Below are 16,083 nucleotides of genomic sequence, written 5' to 3'. Positions count from 1 at the left end.
TCCAAAGGATGATGATGCCATTTGTCTGCACTTTGCTATACTGTATGTATGGTGAAAGAATCATGACGGTTTGAATTCACTGATTATATTATCTCCTTATTAGAAATTTAATGTTGTCCCATTACATTAGATGTGATCATTGCATCCATACGCACAGTTGGTTTACCATTGTTGGCAAATGATAGAATCATAGACAACGATTTTCAAATCTCAAAGCTTGGTACCACGGGTTCTAATAACAGTGTTTCTCTGTTGAATAAAGAATTACGTATCATAATGTCAACTCTGTTGAATTTTTTGTCCATGAATTAACAATATTGTGAAAGATCATGCTTGTAACAAGATAACATAATTTTAGGCAGAGGAGGCAGAAGATCAAAGGGGATGATGATGATGATGCACTCCTGTCCTGAATGAATATAAGTTATATAACCCTTTAAATAAGCTAAGCTAGTCTGCCTTCATCCTCCCATGTACTCCGCGCTTGGTGTTCAAAGTAGCCACAGCACTTTTTGTCATGCATGAACAGGCTAGACTGACCCAAACTCACCATGTTTTGCATAATTTGTGGCCCCTGACAAATGGATCAAGTTTTCTAATGTAACTGTGAATCTTTTTGTTCCTGTTGCTTGATAATTAACAGGTTTCCACTCGTTTTTTGTCAGCCAGTCCTCCTCTCTACTGGTTTGCTTCACATTTAATGATATCTCCTGGTATGAGTAAGACATGGCCGGGATACATGATCTGGGCGTATTCAACAGCGTACGTCCTTCTTGGCAGTTTGCTCTTTTCAAACCTCTACCCTTTCACTTAAAGCTTGAATGGAGTGTCCTGTTTAGCAAGATGAAAGCTTCTCTGACTCGAGAATTTTTTCCATTCTACTTGCCCATTAATTGATTCTCTGGGTGCAAAACCACAGTGGAATGGAAGTGCCCATAAACCATCGATCAGGTTCTCGAAAATGGCAGTTGCAAAACTCCCCACGGTTCTTTTTCTGCTTTTCTTGTAAAACCATGCTGTGAGATGCATGAATCACGAGCAGTTTTGAATAGAGCTCTGGCATGGGATTTTTTACATTTTTTGTGGGTGAGAGCAACTTTTGCCAGTGCTAGTGTGATTCAAAGAGAGTTGCTGATAGAACAGTATTGATCAGAAGTTTCATGGGTTCAGATTTAGTTGATGAACTGAGAATTTGTGTTTCTCTGTCACCATCATGGTATAGAATAGTAAATATTGCTGTGATTTCAATCAATAATTTCCCCTGCTTTATTGATAGATATTCTGTGTTATACACAGTGGCAGAGAAGTTAATTTAGGAAACATGTAAACGGTAATGCTAAAACTACGCTGCTATTACAATGTACAGCTATAGAATTCAAATTTAGAATCAGCTCCAAATGTAGAAAAAATGACAGAATATTTGACATGATTTGAGGCTAAACATGCTCTGTTTTGATTTGAGTAGAATCACCGCATGTTTCCCTGATACATGGAATCCATAGCTTTTGTATTAGAAGAAATCAAAAAAACAAGTTGAATTGTAAATCAGTGTTCATTTTCTCCCCATAAAAATTGCTAAAAATTGCCAGTGTCCATGAAAATCGAGTTCATGTGGTAAAATATTTTCCTTTTGGTTCACAGCAGCAATGTGATTTAACTTGCAAGTGTCCTTGATGAGATCAGTTTATTAGGTCTTGAACCATATAATGGAGGAGATAGCATAGCATGTAACTGCTTTGACCAGTTAAACTAACAGTGATTTGTCCTGGATTCATACATTTGACAGGAAACCATAATTATTAAATCCGAACTGAGTTAACTCGGAAAATTTGTTACTTGAAGTAAGTTTTACTCATGTAGGGTTATAATTTAACCAAAAAAATATTGATTTGGTTAGATTCAATTCACCTGTCGAGTTGATACTTGATATCTTAAATCCAGAAAAAAACTTAATTAGGTCAATTTCTAATATTTTTTTTCTAAAAAAAAGAACGAAACAAAATCTTTCTGATAAAGAAATAATTAATAGTGGCTGAGATGGTGATCCAATAACTATTTTTGGACCAGAAAATGGGCCGGGCCGGATATGCATGAAACATTATTGCACCTCTCATCTAACAGGGCCAAAAGTTTTTAAGGAAAGAAGATTATTGTAGGCCCATAGTTTGTCCCAATCAAGAATGATTCACATAGTCCAAGCCCAAAGTCTCCAACGAAATGAAGATGTAGCTTGAGTTTGCACCTATAAAAACCTTACGCGTCTGTTTAGCTCTGCATCGAGCTTTATCAGTGGGGCTCAGACTGTATAGTCTCTCTCAGGTAATCCACCTTTTTGGAATCATCTCTTCCATTTGAAGGTACCCTTTGACTCTGCGTAGATATTTTCTCAGGGCTATGGAAAACAAGTTTTTTTTTTCTTCCTTGAGAAAATCAAATAGTAATTAAGCAGTGAAGTAAGAAGGTTTTTGGCTCTAAATTTTGCAAAGAAACGGTGTAATATTGTTGTTAGCTAAATAGTTTAACAAAATTTCTGCCCTTTTCTTTTCTATTAAGAAAAAAGAAATTTAATTAAATATATATTATGGGATGCTTATTTATTTTTGGTATTTTCCTACTTGCTCTTTTGAATCTCTCCTTTTACATCAAGAAAGAAAACCCAGATTGTGAAAATTTTGAATTTTTTTGGAAACCTGGATATTTTCTTGATGCTGTATTGTAGAATCATGAAGGATTTTTTTTTCTTTCAAGATAATCTTTTTATTTTTTATTTTTTTGTATTTCCATTGATTGAAACAAGTGTAACTTACACATATCTAACAATTTTGAGTTGAGAGTATAGTCTGTATAGCTATTAACTTTGTGGATATAGGGTAAGGATTTAGTTTAGAATCTTTAAGTGGTTATAGTGTCTTAAGAAATGAATTGACTTGCTTGTGAATTTGATGTTTTTATCCTTTTTAGTGTTTTAATTTAGAATTGATAGACAATGTCTTGCTTATGTCCGGGAGTATATTGTCGTTTGATTATAATCAGTTTGTATATTTGTGGCAGCCATGTCTAGTTCGCAGTGCAAAGGTATCCAGAGAATGGAATGAGTGTGAAGAAGGTAGACCAGACATCTGCAGTTGAGCTTCAAAGTATTAAGATGACTGCAACAAGTTCTTCATCCGGTGCGTCGACAACTAGTGGTCCAAAGGTGTCTTTATTTGCAGCCAAGTCAGGGTTTGTTATCCCTAAAAATAAACTTTTGGGTTCATTAGTTTCCATCGTCAAAGGAGGTAAAAAGCCGGGTAGTAAAAATGCAGTGAATGGAGAAAGTACCAATCAGGAACAGGTTCAGAGGAAAACCAAATGGGGTCCTGATTTAACACAAGATGCTTCTGTTAAAAGGGGAAGAGCCTTGGCATACCAGGTAAAATTTGGAATTCATCGCATGTAATATGTTCATTTTTATCCTATTCTTTTGAAGATTATAACCCCCTCATTTGAGTTTTTAATTTCCAATTTTTAGTTGCCTGGTTTTTCATTTTTTGAAATATTTAATCTCTTAAATTTAAAATGGCTTCAAAGTATTTATCGCCTCAGTTTGTGGGAGAATATATTGCTCAGTTGGAGGCAATTGAAGATTTCCCTTTTTCCCATTGTGTGCTAAAATGTCAGTCTTCCCTGTGTGAATGGCTGACATTGAAGCTTCCCATTCCAGGTGCCACTAAGTGATATAAAAATTTTGGGCAGATTCGAGTGGATCAAATTGTGCAACAACTGGAATTGGGAATTCCAGAACCTGGGAGGGATGGAGACTCACATGACTCCAATGAGCTTGAAGATCCCAAATCTTCGATTCCACAAATCCATACTAAGGTAAAGTTGCTATTGATTTTGCATTGATGCTCATCTTCTATTGACCTTATTTAGTACTTTAATTACTCTTTGTTTGACATCAAAAACTTATTGTCGGACTTATTGTGTGTAGAACTCTGAGATCTTGGAACTTGAAAAACAGGAAGCTATAGGCATGTTTGATGTTTCTCATCAAATCATGTTACTTTTTCCATTTTGTTATGTCTGGCTTGATTCTATCTTTCTTGATTTTCCAGGTGAGATACTTATATTGAATCCAAGCTACAAGGCTCCACCCAATTATAAGCCTTTGTTAAGAGAGACCACAGTTCCCATCCCTGTAAGTCATGTTTAGATGGTTTGGTTTCCTGTCTCTCCTTTTCCATACTTCACATCAAAAGATGCCCTTTTTTATGACAAATTTGTAAACTTTCCTGAGAATAACCATGAACATTTGCTTTATCTTATATATTTTATCATAGAATGAAGATAAGGTAAGGAGTTTGGATTAGCAGGAATTTATTGGCAATGGTTTAGCAGTAGGTATTTTTTAGTTATTTTTGTTTATTATTACCTGTCATGTTTGCTTGCTTTCCTATTTATAGCTAGTTACTTGATGCTACCTATTTTTTGGACATAATGTATGTGCCAGCTAGGGTGTCAGACTTTAAGTTATAAACCTACGGATATTGAGAGTAAATTACTTCAAATTTTGAATGGGTACTTCTGAAGCCAGATTGGGATTTAATTTGAGGTCTGCAAAATTCCCTATACAGTCATTAGAAATTAAGCATGCACTAGATATGCTGGACGCCAGTTGCTGGATTGAGCTACCATTATGTCTGTTCTTTACTTTGGTCAATCTGTGTGCTGTTATTGTTTAAAGCCAGCCGCCCATCTGCTATGAGTTCTTTTATTTCATAACCAATCTGTTGCCACAGTCACTTATTTTGAGAGTAATATTGCTACATCATGACAAGTGTAAGGTTATGCTATATTGCCTCTGCAGGTCAAGGAGTATCCTGGATATAATTTTATTGGTCTAATATTTGGGCTTGGAAGCGAGACTCAGAAGCGATTAGAAAAGGTATATCCTTTGGTTGATGCCCCTGTCTGCTTCTGAGAAAACATGGGATTGTATTTTTTTCCTCATCTTTTGAGGGTGGGGTGGCCTCTTTGATATTAGGTGTGCGTTTCAGTTATCCATGTTCAATTGCTGATTTTGTGAATAGGAAACTGGAGCCAAAATACAAGTACATGGTTCCAACGTGCATACAGGAGAGAAGGTAACACGTCCTCTTAGTATGAAGTTATCTTCCTAGGATGATTGGTCATAAACTTGCTCTTCTTGCTCCCCCTCTAATTGTTCTGTTCATTTTAGTCTCCTTTTTGTGAATAAGATTTTTACTCTTATCTAACTGCTGAAACATCTGTATCTAAATATCTTCCTTAAAGTGTAATGTGTTCGGCATTTGTATCCATAATTCTGAACTTTTTTTCCAGGTTGAGATTTCTCCATCTGATGGCAATGAGACTCAGGTTGCTTATGAGAAGTTGAGTGTTCTTGTAACAGCCGACACATTTGAGAAAGTTGACGCAGCTGTTGTCCTGATTGAATTGCTAATCACCTCAGTATCAGTGAGTTTCACTGAACTGAAGATCACGGAAAACTACTTGTTTGTTTGTTTATTGTTGTCCATTTGCATCTTAAAGCTGGATTGTACATGCGTTTTTTCTTTTAACTTCTGCAGGCAATTTGGTCTTGTACTAATCATCACCTTTTGTGTAGGGAAATTTAGCGGCTGGGGATAATGCAAATGTTAGTCAGAATCAGGCGGCCTCTACTGCTTTTATGGTCTCTACTGCTGTAAACCAAGGAGTGGTGCTATCTTTTACTCCTCAACAAGGCCAGTTCCAATATCAAAATTCATGGCTCCCTGCTGCCACACCTCTACATCCATCTCCGGGCTTAATTTCCCCTCAGACTTCTTCAGCACCAGTTTTAAACAATCCTATACATTTACAGTCAGCATCTTTCAATTCTTCAACCATGCCTTCATTATTCGGGCCTAGACTGGCACAGGCCTTTTCAAATCCATATCAGCCTAGAAATTTTCCCATGCCTACTCCACAGCCTCAATCTTTTACTGGTAGCCAGCCCCACCCAACAGGGCTGTACTCTGTTGCAAGGCCACCATTACTTCAACCCTCGTCTAGTGGTTCACATGATGGGCTTTTAGTCCCTTCTGGGTGGTCTGGATCTCCTGCAAGTGTTCCGGCATCATTAGGTTTTGTCAACATGGGACAAACAACAGCTCCTATAGTTCCCTCACCTGGTCCATGGCCTCCTGTTCCACAGCTAGGTTTTCCATCCAATGCACGACCTCCAAATGCAGCTAATATGGTTTCTCCTGTAACCTTCCCACCGGGACCATCCTCTCTGCAATCACACAGTGTTTCTATGAATCATCCTACCCTAATCCAATCTTCACTGGTTGCACCTTTGCCAATTTCATCCATAAACCCGGTACTTGGTTCCACGCCAATTTCAGGAGTTGTAGGAGCTTTTTCTGGAACTACCTCAAATTTTGCTCCCATGAGATCACCCACAATAACAGATGCAAAAATACAGCACTCTGGTCCTGGTGATTTTACTTTTCAACCACATCATCTGCAGAATCCAGCTCCCCAAATAGCTCCCAGGCTCAGCAGTCATCATGCTACTCAAAACGGTCCACTTCCTAGACTCATGATGCAATCGCCAGCACCTCAAGGACCACCTTTCCACTTTGAGGTCCCTAATTCAACTCCTCTACCTGGCAGGCAGATGTTTCCTAGACCACAGGTCAGCAACCAAATGGGTCAAGTTCCCTTTGTTGGAAATCCTACTGGTCCCTCGCTTCCCCCCAGCCTTCCAGCATTTTCAAATGCAAATTCATTTGGACAACCAGTCATGCAGATGGTGTCGAGGAACTTAAGTTCAACTCCCCACATACCCTATTTAACAGGTCCTTTACCTCCCAGACCGGGAAACCCCTTGCAACTTCAGCAGAATTATCCAGTTCCAATAGCTCCTCGAGGACAATCATTTGCTCCGAATCAGCAGCCTTTCATCTCCTTGGCATCTGCTAGACCAGCTTCATTCCACGGAGGTCAGCATGTTTATGATCCATTTTCTCCAACTTCTGTGTCAACTGCGTCTCAACGGCAAGGAGGTAATCTAGGAGAGGGAAGAAGGCCAGAGAATGATCCACTGTAATTTTGCGTACCTTACAGGATGTCCTAGGAGAACACGTGAGGAAATCATGTCACGTTAGCTTAAAGAAGATCGTGTGACCGCCAATCCTAGTTTCTTCTTCATTGAAATAAAGATAAATTGGGCATTCCCCCTCCCTCCGGACTTCGACAAATTTATAAATGCATTTCTTTTCATCTAATGTTCGAAAGGGTAATGGATTGAACAATTTCATGCATAACTCCCTGATGACTAGACTGGGAGATAAAAGAGCTGATCTCATGGTTAGACCATCTATGGCTCAAATTCTACATTTCCCAAAATGTCTACCGTTGCCTATTGAGTCAAATCCACTTGTCGTATACAAGGAATACCTCTACAAAGCCATGAGAACAAAACAAACTGCGACGGTGAGGCCCGGCATCTAGCATTTACAAATCAACTATTGAAGAATAGCACCTAGGGCTTTTCTTTTTCGTGTTATATATTTACAGACACACGATCGGTCAAATAATTACATCGGAACATAAATTCATCTTCAATCTTGTTACATGAGACCAATAGTTCTCACATCAGATAATTAACTCTTGACGTCAAGCTTCTATGACAAGCAATAAATGCTAAACCTAACTTCAAAAACAAAATAAGAGGCTTGTTCATATCTTAACAAACCGAACATCATTCTGACCGAATGCAGTTCCACATCCAGGGCATTTCCGATGGCGAATCTCTAAATTCCTCTGGATACATGGATTGCAGAACAGATGATAGCATTTCACAATCACAACCTGCCGCATATAAAGCGAGTCCAAAATAGTCAGCCTTTCAAATCATCTATAAGAATAATGACAAGGTCATCAGGTGATTAAAAACAGCCAGAAAGTTCACTCACCTCCTTAGGCCGGTCGGAACAGACACTACACTTGAGAATACTTTTACAATCTTTTATCTCATCTTGAAGTCTCTGTATTGCAGCCGCACCAGTTTCAGAAGTCAACTCAGCAACTTTATTGTTCACCTCCATGAGCTCTTCCTCGAGCCTTCTCCTTTCACTCCTGGCATAGCAAAATTCCCTTGTCAGGTAGATATTAGGTTTGCAGAAAGTTCTTTTTCTAAAACATATAAAGGGAAGAGAAGACAAAGAAAAGCAAGAAGGCACAGAAAAGCCAAGTAAAAATACAAATACAGTTAATATGTTACAGTACCAAATGCTTAATGTGCATTTTTTTCTCCTCACACAATTAACAGAACCTACCACACCTTCACCAACCATTAAACTTCAATCATAAACTGTAACACACTCTTGTGAAGTGTAAGAAGTGCACAACAATTACTCAAAAAGCCCAATACATCATCAACTAGACCACAAAATTCAGCTTAACCAAAACTATAATCCATATGCAATGCAAATTATAATTACCTACATGAGCACAAGGCAAAGTTGTTCCCAAAAAAAAAGTCGCATTCTAGAGCAAAAACTATACAGCCCTTGTCTTCTATCCAACGTATAAAACACCATGCTACTCTGCAATGCACAGAAGTTTCATATCTAACTGTCAAAAAGAAAGACACCTCACCTTTCACTGTCTAGTTCTGTTTGGATTTCATTTATCTTCTTCTGGACCTGCTCATACTCCTTTTCAGAAGAAGAAACAGCATACTTAAGCCACTTCAACTCCTTCTCGGCATCCATCAATTCCCACCGTGCACTTTCAAGATTGATTGCAAGACGTCTGTCTTCTTCAGTAGATCTAACTGCCTCTATCAAACAATGCTTCATCTGCAAGATTCAACATCTAATTGATAAGAGAAATTAACAAAAAGACAAATCCTGCAGGATGTTTTCAAACAAAAATTACCTGCTCTTCACTTTGAGCAATCCTCAATTTTAATGATTCCACTGACGCATTAACTTGTTGAAGGTGCTTTGCCAGTGCCTGCTTCTCGGAGAGTAGAAAGTTTTGAGTTTGCTTTGTCTTCACACTCTCAGATACCAGCTGCATGTTTAAACCTCAGTCTAATTAGAGATCAGAAGTCAATATTTCAACTAAACTACTTTGTTTTTTCACCAAAGCTAGCAGTTAGCATTAGCGGTTCAAAGTAGTTGGCAGGGCATGCATAGGGGTGTGACTGGCTTATACTGCCACGGAAGGGACCAAACCGACCACTACAGCAAACTGAAGGGCTAGCTTGGCCACCTCTGGCACGTGACAAAGAAAGGCTGAACATGACATACTGCAAATTTCACTACCACTTAGCCTAGAAGGTCGTCTATTTTTTCCCCAACCAATTAACAAAGTAATAAGCAATGTTTTGATAATCAACAATAAAGACAGATAACTATAAGACAAACCTTGATATTGTAGTCGTCCCTCTCACCGACTTGCTGCAATAAGTGTTGGTTTTGTGTCTGCATATCTTCATAAGCTTGGCCAATGTTCTGGATGAGTAAAGAATTAAGTATCAGGGTGGTGAGATAGGTGAGTATGGAGATTAGAAGGGGAAATGATAGTGGCAAGTACTAAGGAACCAAAATTGCTCGAAGTAACAAGAACTTATGGCTTCATGGGAAACAAACAAGACATTAGCAACATACCTCGATTTCAGAAATGTATGCCTCAGCCTCCTTGTCTTTACTTTTGATGGCTTCTTTAAGCTCTGAAACATCTCTGCATGTAATAGTTTGCAGAACATTGTCAGGTACAGGCAAGGCAATTCCTAGTGGATCTCTATAAAAAGAAGAGGGTGAAATTGTATTTTAAAAGAGAAATGTAGATGTATGAGCAAATACTCCAGGAACAAAAAATGAGGGACTGAGAATTTATTTGTAAACTTAATGCGAAATTTGACCATAACTAAATGAAAATATAGATCTTCCTGCCAATCAAAAGATTTATGATGCAATAGCAACCAACCGCTCAGAAGCATCCAATTTGGCTCTTAATTCAGCTATTTCAGCTTCAGTAGCAGAAAGCCTTTGTTGGCAAGCAGCCTCAGCTTCATTAGCAGCTTTGACTCTCAACTCTAGACTGTGTTCATCCAATGCGCTTTTCAGAACTTCAGCTTGGGTACGAGCTCTACGTTCTGATTCTTTTATTTCATTAAGATTTCTACAAACAACAAAATTCAAAAATTAAAATCATGAGATTTAAAGGACTCAGTGAAGCACAAACAAGATCAGGCATGTCTCAAAAGAAACAGGAAAAAAAAATCCTAAACTAACCAAATTAATATTTGAGCTACCATCATATTTCTGAACTTCTTATTTATGCAGTTAATCAAGTGGTTTTATCCATTTAATTTTGCAAAAATTAAAAATCCAAACAAGCAAACACGCAAAGAGGTACTCTTTTAATTCACCAATTCAGATGAATTGCCAGGTAAACATAATTGTGAAAAAATAGAAAGTTATGCTCTGTTTCTTTAATGGACTATACTGCAAATTAATAATGTCACTAAGGTAAATTGGGAAGGGAGCAAACTGTTTAGCAACAATTATCCGTTGTTTCAAAGGGTTTTAATATCCTTTTTAAATGATGACACTAAAAAAATGTACCATACATGTCTGTCAAATTTAAGTGTTTTAGCCTTCATTGGCTAGAACCAAAAATAATGTCTTGCTAATTTTCAGCTTAAACTATACAGAACCCAAAGGCCATTAGCTTGTTGAATAGGTTGCATGATATCACACTCTCAAAACAATGTACCTGTTGTCATAGCCCTCCTGTCCATACATGTCCAAGACTATTTGCAGTTCCTGTTTCTCCTTCTGCAACTTCTCAATCTGCAACATTAATACCCTTCAGTAACTGTTGTCAATTCAGTCATGAGTATCATAACACATGAATGTTTTTAACATTATTGCCCTAAGCTTTGAATATTGCATTCATCTTAACTATATCTTAATGATCTAGAAGTACACAAATTCCTTGCATGTGCACTCAATTATATGATTCCCCAAATTGGTTGATTCATACAAAGGATATGAAAAGAAAAGGTATTTGTTTAGGTTCATGAGAGAAACATAAACCTTTGAGAATTAGAGATGAAGAGGAATCATGTTCAAAATAAAGTACTTACCAAAGTCTTAAGAGATTTTATGTCTGCCACCTGTTCAGCACATTTGCCTGCTAAGCATTTTTGTTCATTTGTCTGCATCAACAATGAAATGAAAATCATAAATTTCAAAGACGCCCATTAAATCGAGACTGATAGTAGAAGGTAACAGACAAGCAATAGTTTTAGCTAAAAACAGTGAAGGAAAACAAGACAGGCTTTATTTTATAAATATTTAGTAGACTGTGGATTAAGTATTGACTCATCCATGGGAAAACAGCTCACTTTTAATAGATTATTTTCCATTAAAAATATGCAGGCAGTTCCTTCTTTTTCTATAATCATTTACAACACACTTATATAGAAACTCCTTGTGACTTGGCAGTCTCCTCATCAAGCTCATCAGATCAACTAACAAGGAAATTGCCTGGAAACACAAAAACCCATTCACATCTTCTCTTAAAGAAAGCTCACATGTAGAATGCTCAACCACTGAACTGAACAAATAAATGAAGATAGATTCACTAAGTAATCAAAAAACAATTGAAGGAAATGGCTGACCAAGCAAATGGCATTCATCATGAGACATTTTCAAGGGCTCATGTGAATGTCCACCATCTTCAAACTCAGAGCCCTATATTTATAACTATAAAGCCACCTTTAGAATGAAGTACAGAAAACGAAGGGCAAATAGAAGAAATTTAAATCAAGTCATTTCTCTCAATTTTTGTATTGTAATAATTGAAAAGGATATGGCCAATACAAAAAATAGCAGGGAACCTTTTCATTTAACAATGCTTTTAGTGATTTAGATTCTTCACGCAAGGAAACTGCTTCGTGTGCAGTCTGTTTCCATCGGTTCAACTGTGCTTCCATCATGCCCATTTCCTTAGACAAAGCTGAGGCCATAACACGAAACTCTTCTTTAATATCCTTTCTCCCTGCAGCAGGTAACATCTTAATAAACCAGATGTCCCATAAATTACATCTTCCATGGGAACAAATGTAGATATTAAAATCACCTGAATCCTGAACAGCTTCTTCCATTTTAATTTCAAGATCATTTTTTTCAATAATACACTTGCGCAACTTAAGCTCGAGCTCTTCAATCCTAGGCACTGCAGTATCCATGGTATTTCTTGCAGCATCTGCTGACTCTACTTTTGCTTTCACTTCTTTCTCCCTTCTCACAACAAAAGACCTGTCGGCCTGAAATCATACTTTTAAAAGAGAAGTACATGTGACGAAATCATATGGAAGACAAAGGAAAAACAAGGTAAATAACCTGCAAAGAATCTGTCAGTGTTTTGTATCGTTCCACTTCATCATTCCAATGCTGGAGCTGATCATCTACTAAACTGTAGAGACGAGATGAATATATATGTTTGTCATCCTTGAGTTCATTCTGTGCAAAAATAATATCATGAGTTAGGTCCACCGAAACAACAGCTACTTTGCAAAACAAGTACATCATTTATCCTATCAAATCATATTTACAGACTTCAAGATCTTCCAATTCTTTTGATAAGGTCTGATTTTCATCTCGTGCATCTTCAAGCTCGGAAAGACGGTCAGCTGCCAGAATCTGCAGCATTTCCTCAAAAGCATATCCGATCAGTTAGTTAGTTAGTATTGGTGTGTTGTGTGTGTGTGTGTATGCGTGTGTGTGTGTGTGAGAGAGAGAGAGAGAGAGAGATGAATGGACAGATGGTTCAACTAGTACCTTCGTCTCGTCAAGGGAATCCCTCAATTCCCTTAAACGCTTCGACCTATCTGCAGTCTTTTCAGGTGACAAGTTTCCATTTACTGCACTTGGGGCTGGCATATGAATCCCAACCGCTGCATCCTTTTGCATTTTCAAATTGACTAGTTTTCTTCTACTTTCTTCAAGTTCAGCCATGATCTCTTCCAAATCACCTTTAAGCATAAGAAAAACATATGCACATTCAACAGATACTCATCATGTGCCATAATATAGAAGATGGAGAAATTGGTTACTGACCAACAATAAGTTAGTTTACATCCTAGAGTTGTATTTGTGTTTAACTGCATGCATTTGATAAAATTCTTAAAATATATACAAATTGATTTGAAAACCTATCTCAGAGACCTGCAACTCGTTTAATCTCAGATTGATCTGTAGAATGGTTGCTTATACAAGTCTGAATCTCATCAGAATATTCTTTATGCTTTGAGTGGAGAACATCAATCACCTCACGCAGATTCTTAGCCTCATCTTTCATCATATCATCAATCTTGGACAACTGGATGATGGCATCTGAAAATCGCAAAGATGCAACAAAGTAAAAATTAAAAACTTCTGAAGAAAGAACTAAAAAATCAATGAACAAAAAGACTAACCTAATAAATGAAATAAATATGAAGAATGATCAAGTAACAATTGGACTCCACATCAAGATTTCTTCTGACCTTCTGTATATAGCTTTCCATTCAAATTCTCTACTATGCTCTCAGTTTTTGCCCTCTGAGCATCAATAGTATCTTCAAGAAATTTCATCAGCTCCATAGTAGAAGAGTGTCGTGAGGCAAGGGCTTCTTCTACAAATCTAACAATTCCGTCATTTCCATTGCTTTGAATAGAATCAGTCTTTAGCAGTCTGCAGAGAAATATCTGCTCAGCAGGGCATGGTGGAATTGAACCTAGAGATTGTCTCGAGTTAATATAACATATCGTAACATGCAAAATAAATAACTACACACCCATATTCAAGTCTAGTAATTGTATAGATGTGACAAAGACAATAAATAGTCTCATAAAGAGAACCAAAAATGCTGATTAGTACCTCCTGAATGATCTGCATGATCCAAGATTTGCAAAAAATCTTGGCCTCCTCCAGCTCGTATGCCAAGTAGTACTAAATCATCAACCAACTATACAACAGAACCAGGCAAATTAAATACAACAGTAACAAAATGGAGTGAACCATTAGCAAATGTACAGGTGTAAAATTGCTCTTCGAACCTGATTCCATAGTTTGTTCACTGTGATCAACATGCCATCATATGAAGCTTGTTTGTCTTTTAGTTCTTTAATTTTGGCTTCAAGACCATGGAATTCATGTTTCTGAACATCTAATTGCTGAACAAGCTTTTGATTCTGGCATTGAAGAACTGTAACATCAACCTGGATGGAAGCAAAAAAAAAAAACAAAGCTTTTAAATTAAATTTTCTGACAGCCTTTGACATATCATAAAAATGAGAGAGCACAAACAACGGTGCCAACTGACAAAAAAGACTTCCATTTCAAAACCCATAATCCAAAATCCTTTCCAATTACTAACACATGTAATGTCCTTCCATTTTCTATCTTTCCATACAAACCACTTCAAGACTCCTTTTTCCACCATAAGTGCTTGACAAGCTAAAGGGATTTCATCAATAGTTTCATAAAATCTGCCCTAAAAAAACCAATCCCGATATTACTTCAACAGCTCAGCTTAGAGTAAGCTCCGAATTTCCTCAATAATCTATCACGTGATGATCAATCACCATCACAACAACAACAAAACTCAACCCCAGTAGGGTTCAGCTATAAGCATCCTTTTGCACCATTCACAGCGATTATTTCAAATAATGGGTTTCATTCATAAGTTCTAAATCATCTAAAAATCATGGGTTTCATTCATAATCATGCCCTGACATGACCAATCCCAATTACTTCAAAAATTCTAAACACACAAGCAGCAAAACTTATCACAATTACAAGAAATTTATTGAACAAACTGAAATTAGCAAGCAATCATGAATAGAAACAGAAAGGGAGAAAGGGAGAGAGATTTTTACAGATTTGTTATCGGGAGGAGAAGTAGAAGAGTTACGAGCCATAGTAGGCGAAAGCGGGGAATTCAAGTGAGTTCTCTTCTTCTCTGGCTCTTCTGATTCTGAGCTTTCCATTTAAGGGTTTCTTCGTTTACTAAATTACTATATGAATATTTAAGCAGCCTGAGAATTACTGTATGATTCCATTTTTTTTCTTTTGTGAAGAAACAAACTGCAAGAACACAAACCCTAGAGGAACAGCGAAATTCTAAGAGATAAAGCTAAGGTGGAGACTGGAGACTATTGGGACTAACCCGGCAGTAACTTGGCTTGTCCGGTTTGGAAGAAACCTAATCTATTTTTTATTTTTATTTTAAATTAATATTTTTAGATTATTTTAATATAGAATATCAAAAATAATTTTTTAAAAAATAATAAAAAATTATTTTAATATATTTTAAATAAAAAACAGTTTAAAAAATTACTGTTATACTCTTAAAATTAAATGTGATTTGATATATCAACTTAGTGATGCTACCAACAAATCTAATTTAAATAATCCAGATGATATTTAAAAATGTAATGAAAGTATTTTTTTAAAAAAATAATTTTTATATGGAAAAATATTAAAATAATATTCTTTTTAATTTTTTAATTTTATTTTTTAGTATATCAAAACCATTCAAAAACATTAAAAAAATTAATTTAAAATAAATAAAATTAAAAAACAAGAAGCTGGTTCAACTTCAATGTGTAACATATTTTTCTGAGCCATCGACCGAAAGTCTAGCTAGGGTTTAATTTTACATTGAGTTATTTTTTTACCAAAACAAAGTTGTTTTTTTGTTTTTTAAATATAAAATAAACGTGACTGTTTCATGAATTTAAAAAATATAAATTTGAGTTGAACTACTAACTTTACAGTATACTCGTTTAATCCACAAATTTATTCTTGGATGTAATGAATCCTCAAATAAAGTCTTGTAACTACACAAGGGTTGGCTTTGATGAGTGCAATTTTTGTAAGCAGAAAGGTTATTGGAAGGCTCAGTGTCCTAAGTTGAGACAGCAGAATCAAGCTTGGAAGTCTAGCAGTCAGTCACAATCTAATGCTCATCGACCACCTCAGGGTTATAAACCACCACACCACAATACTGCAGTAGTAGCTTCC

General features: G+C 36.6%; 2 protein-coding genes across 10 annotated transcripts; one reads left to right on the top strand and one right to left on the bottom strand.

Moving 5' to 3' along the window:
* The first annotated feature begins 2,258 nt into the window (after positions 1-2,258).
* Positions 2,259-7,277, top strand: LOC133694612 (uncharacterized). 5 transcript variants are annotated; one of them, XM_062116317.1, is made up of 9 exons: positions 2,259-2,319; positions 3,052-3,412; positions 3,736-3,861; positions 3,974-4,013; positions 4,098-4,180; positions 4,850-4,927; positions 5,073-5,126; positions 5,344-5,478; positions 5,630-7,277. In XM_062116317.1, the coding sequence occupies exons 2-9, from the start codon at positions 3,092-3,094 to the stop codon at positions 7,097-7,099; spliced, it is 2,307 nt and encodes a 768-aa protein (XP_061972301.1). In that variant the 5' UTR covers positions 2,259-2,319; positions 3,052-3,091; the 3' UTR covers positions 7,100-7,277. The 5 variants fall into 5 exon arrangements, with proteins under 5 accessions (XP_061972301.1, XP_061972220.1, XP_061972388.1 ...); XM_062116236.1 differs by having other exon boundaries at positions 2,270-2,357; XM_062116404.1 differs by lacking the exon at positions 2,259-2,319 and adding an exon at positions 2,363-2,453.
* Positions 7,278-7,464: 187 nt separating this feature from the next.
* LOC133694310 (E3 ubiquitin-protein ligase BRE1-like 2) lies at positions 7,465-15,243 on the bottom strand. 5 transcript variants are annotated; one of them, XM_062115836.1, is made up of 19 exons: positions 14,937-15,243; positions 14,115-14,276; positions 13,936-14,023; positions 13,562-13,792; positions 13,242-13,409; positions 12,855-13,048; positions 12,633-12,716; positions 12,417-12,536; positions 12,154-12,340; positions 11,912-12,072; positions 11,156-11,227; positions 10,783-10,859; positions 9,991-10,185; positions 9,672-9,744; positions 9,429-9,515; positions 8,935-9,072; positions 8,653-8,855; positions 7,968-8,130; positions 7,465-7,863 (listed from the first exon to the last, which is right to left on the bottom strand). In XM_062115836.1, exons 1-19 carry the CDS (start codon positions 15,045-15,047, stop codon positions 7,732-7,734), a joined length of 2,646 nt encoding a protein of 881 aa, XP_061971820.1. In that variant the 5' UTR covers positions 15,048-15,243; the 3' UTR covers positions 7,465-7,731. The 5 variants fall into 5 exon arrangements, with proteins under 5 accessions (XP_061971820.1, XP_061971881.1, XP_061972022.1 ...); XM_062115897.1 differs by lacking the exons at positions 14,115-14,276; positions 14,937-15,243 and having other exon boundaries at positions 13,562-13,749; XM_062116038.1 differs by lacking the exons at positions 13,936-14,023; positions 14,115-14,276; positions 14,937-15,243 and having other exon boundaries at positions 13,345-13,409; positions 13,562-13,577.
* Between the last annotated feature and the right edge of the window lie 840 nt (positions 15,244-16,083).

This window comes from Populus nigra, chromosome 1, assembly GCF_951802175.1.
Source record: "Populus nigra chromosome 1, ddPopNigr1.1, whole genome shotgun sequence".
NCBI classification, from domain to species: Eukaryota; Viridiplantae; Streptophyta; class Magnoliopsida; order Malpighiales; family Salicaceae; genus Populus; species Populus nigra.
This window is presented reverse-complemented; position numbering and strand designations above follow the sequence as displayed.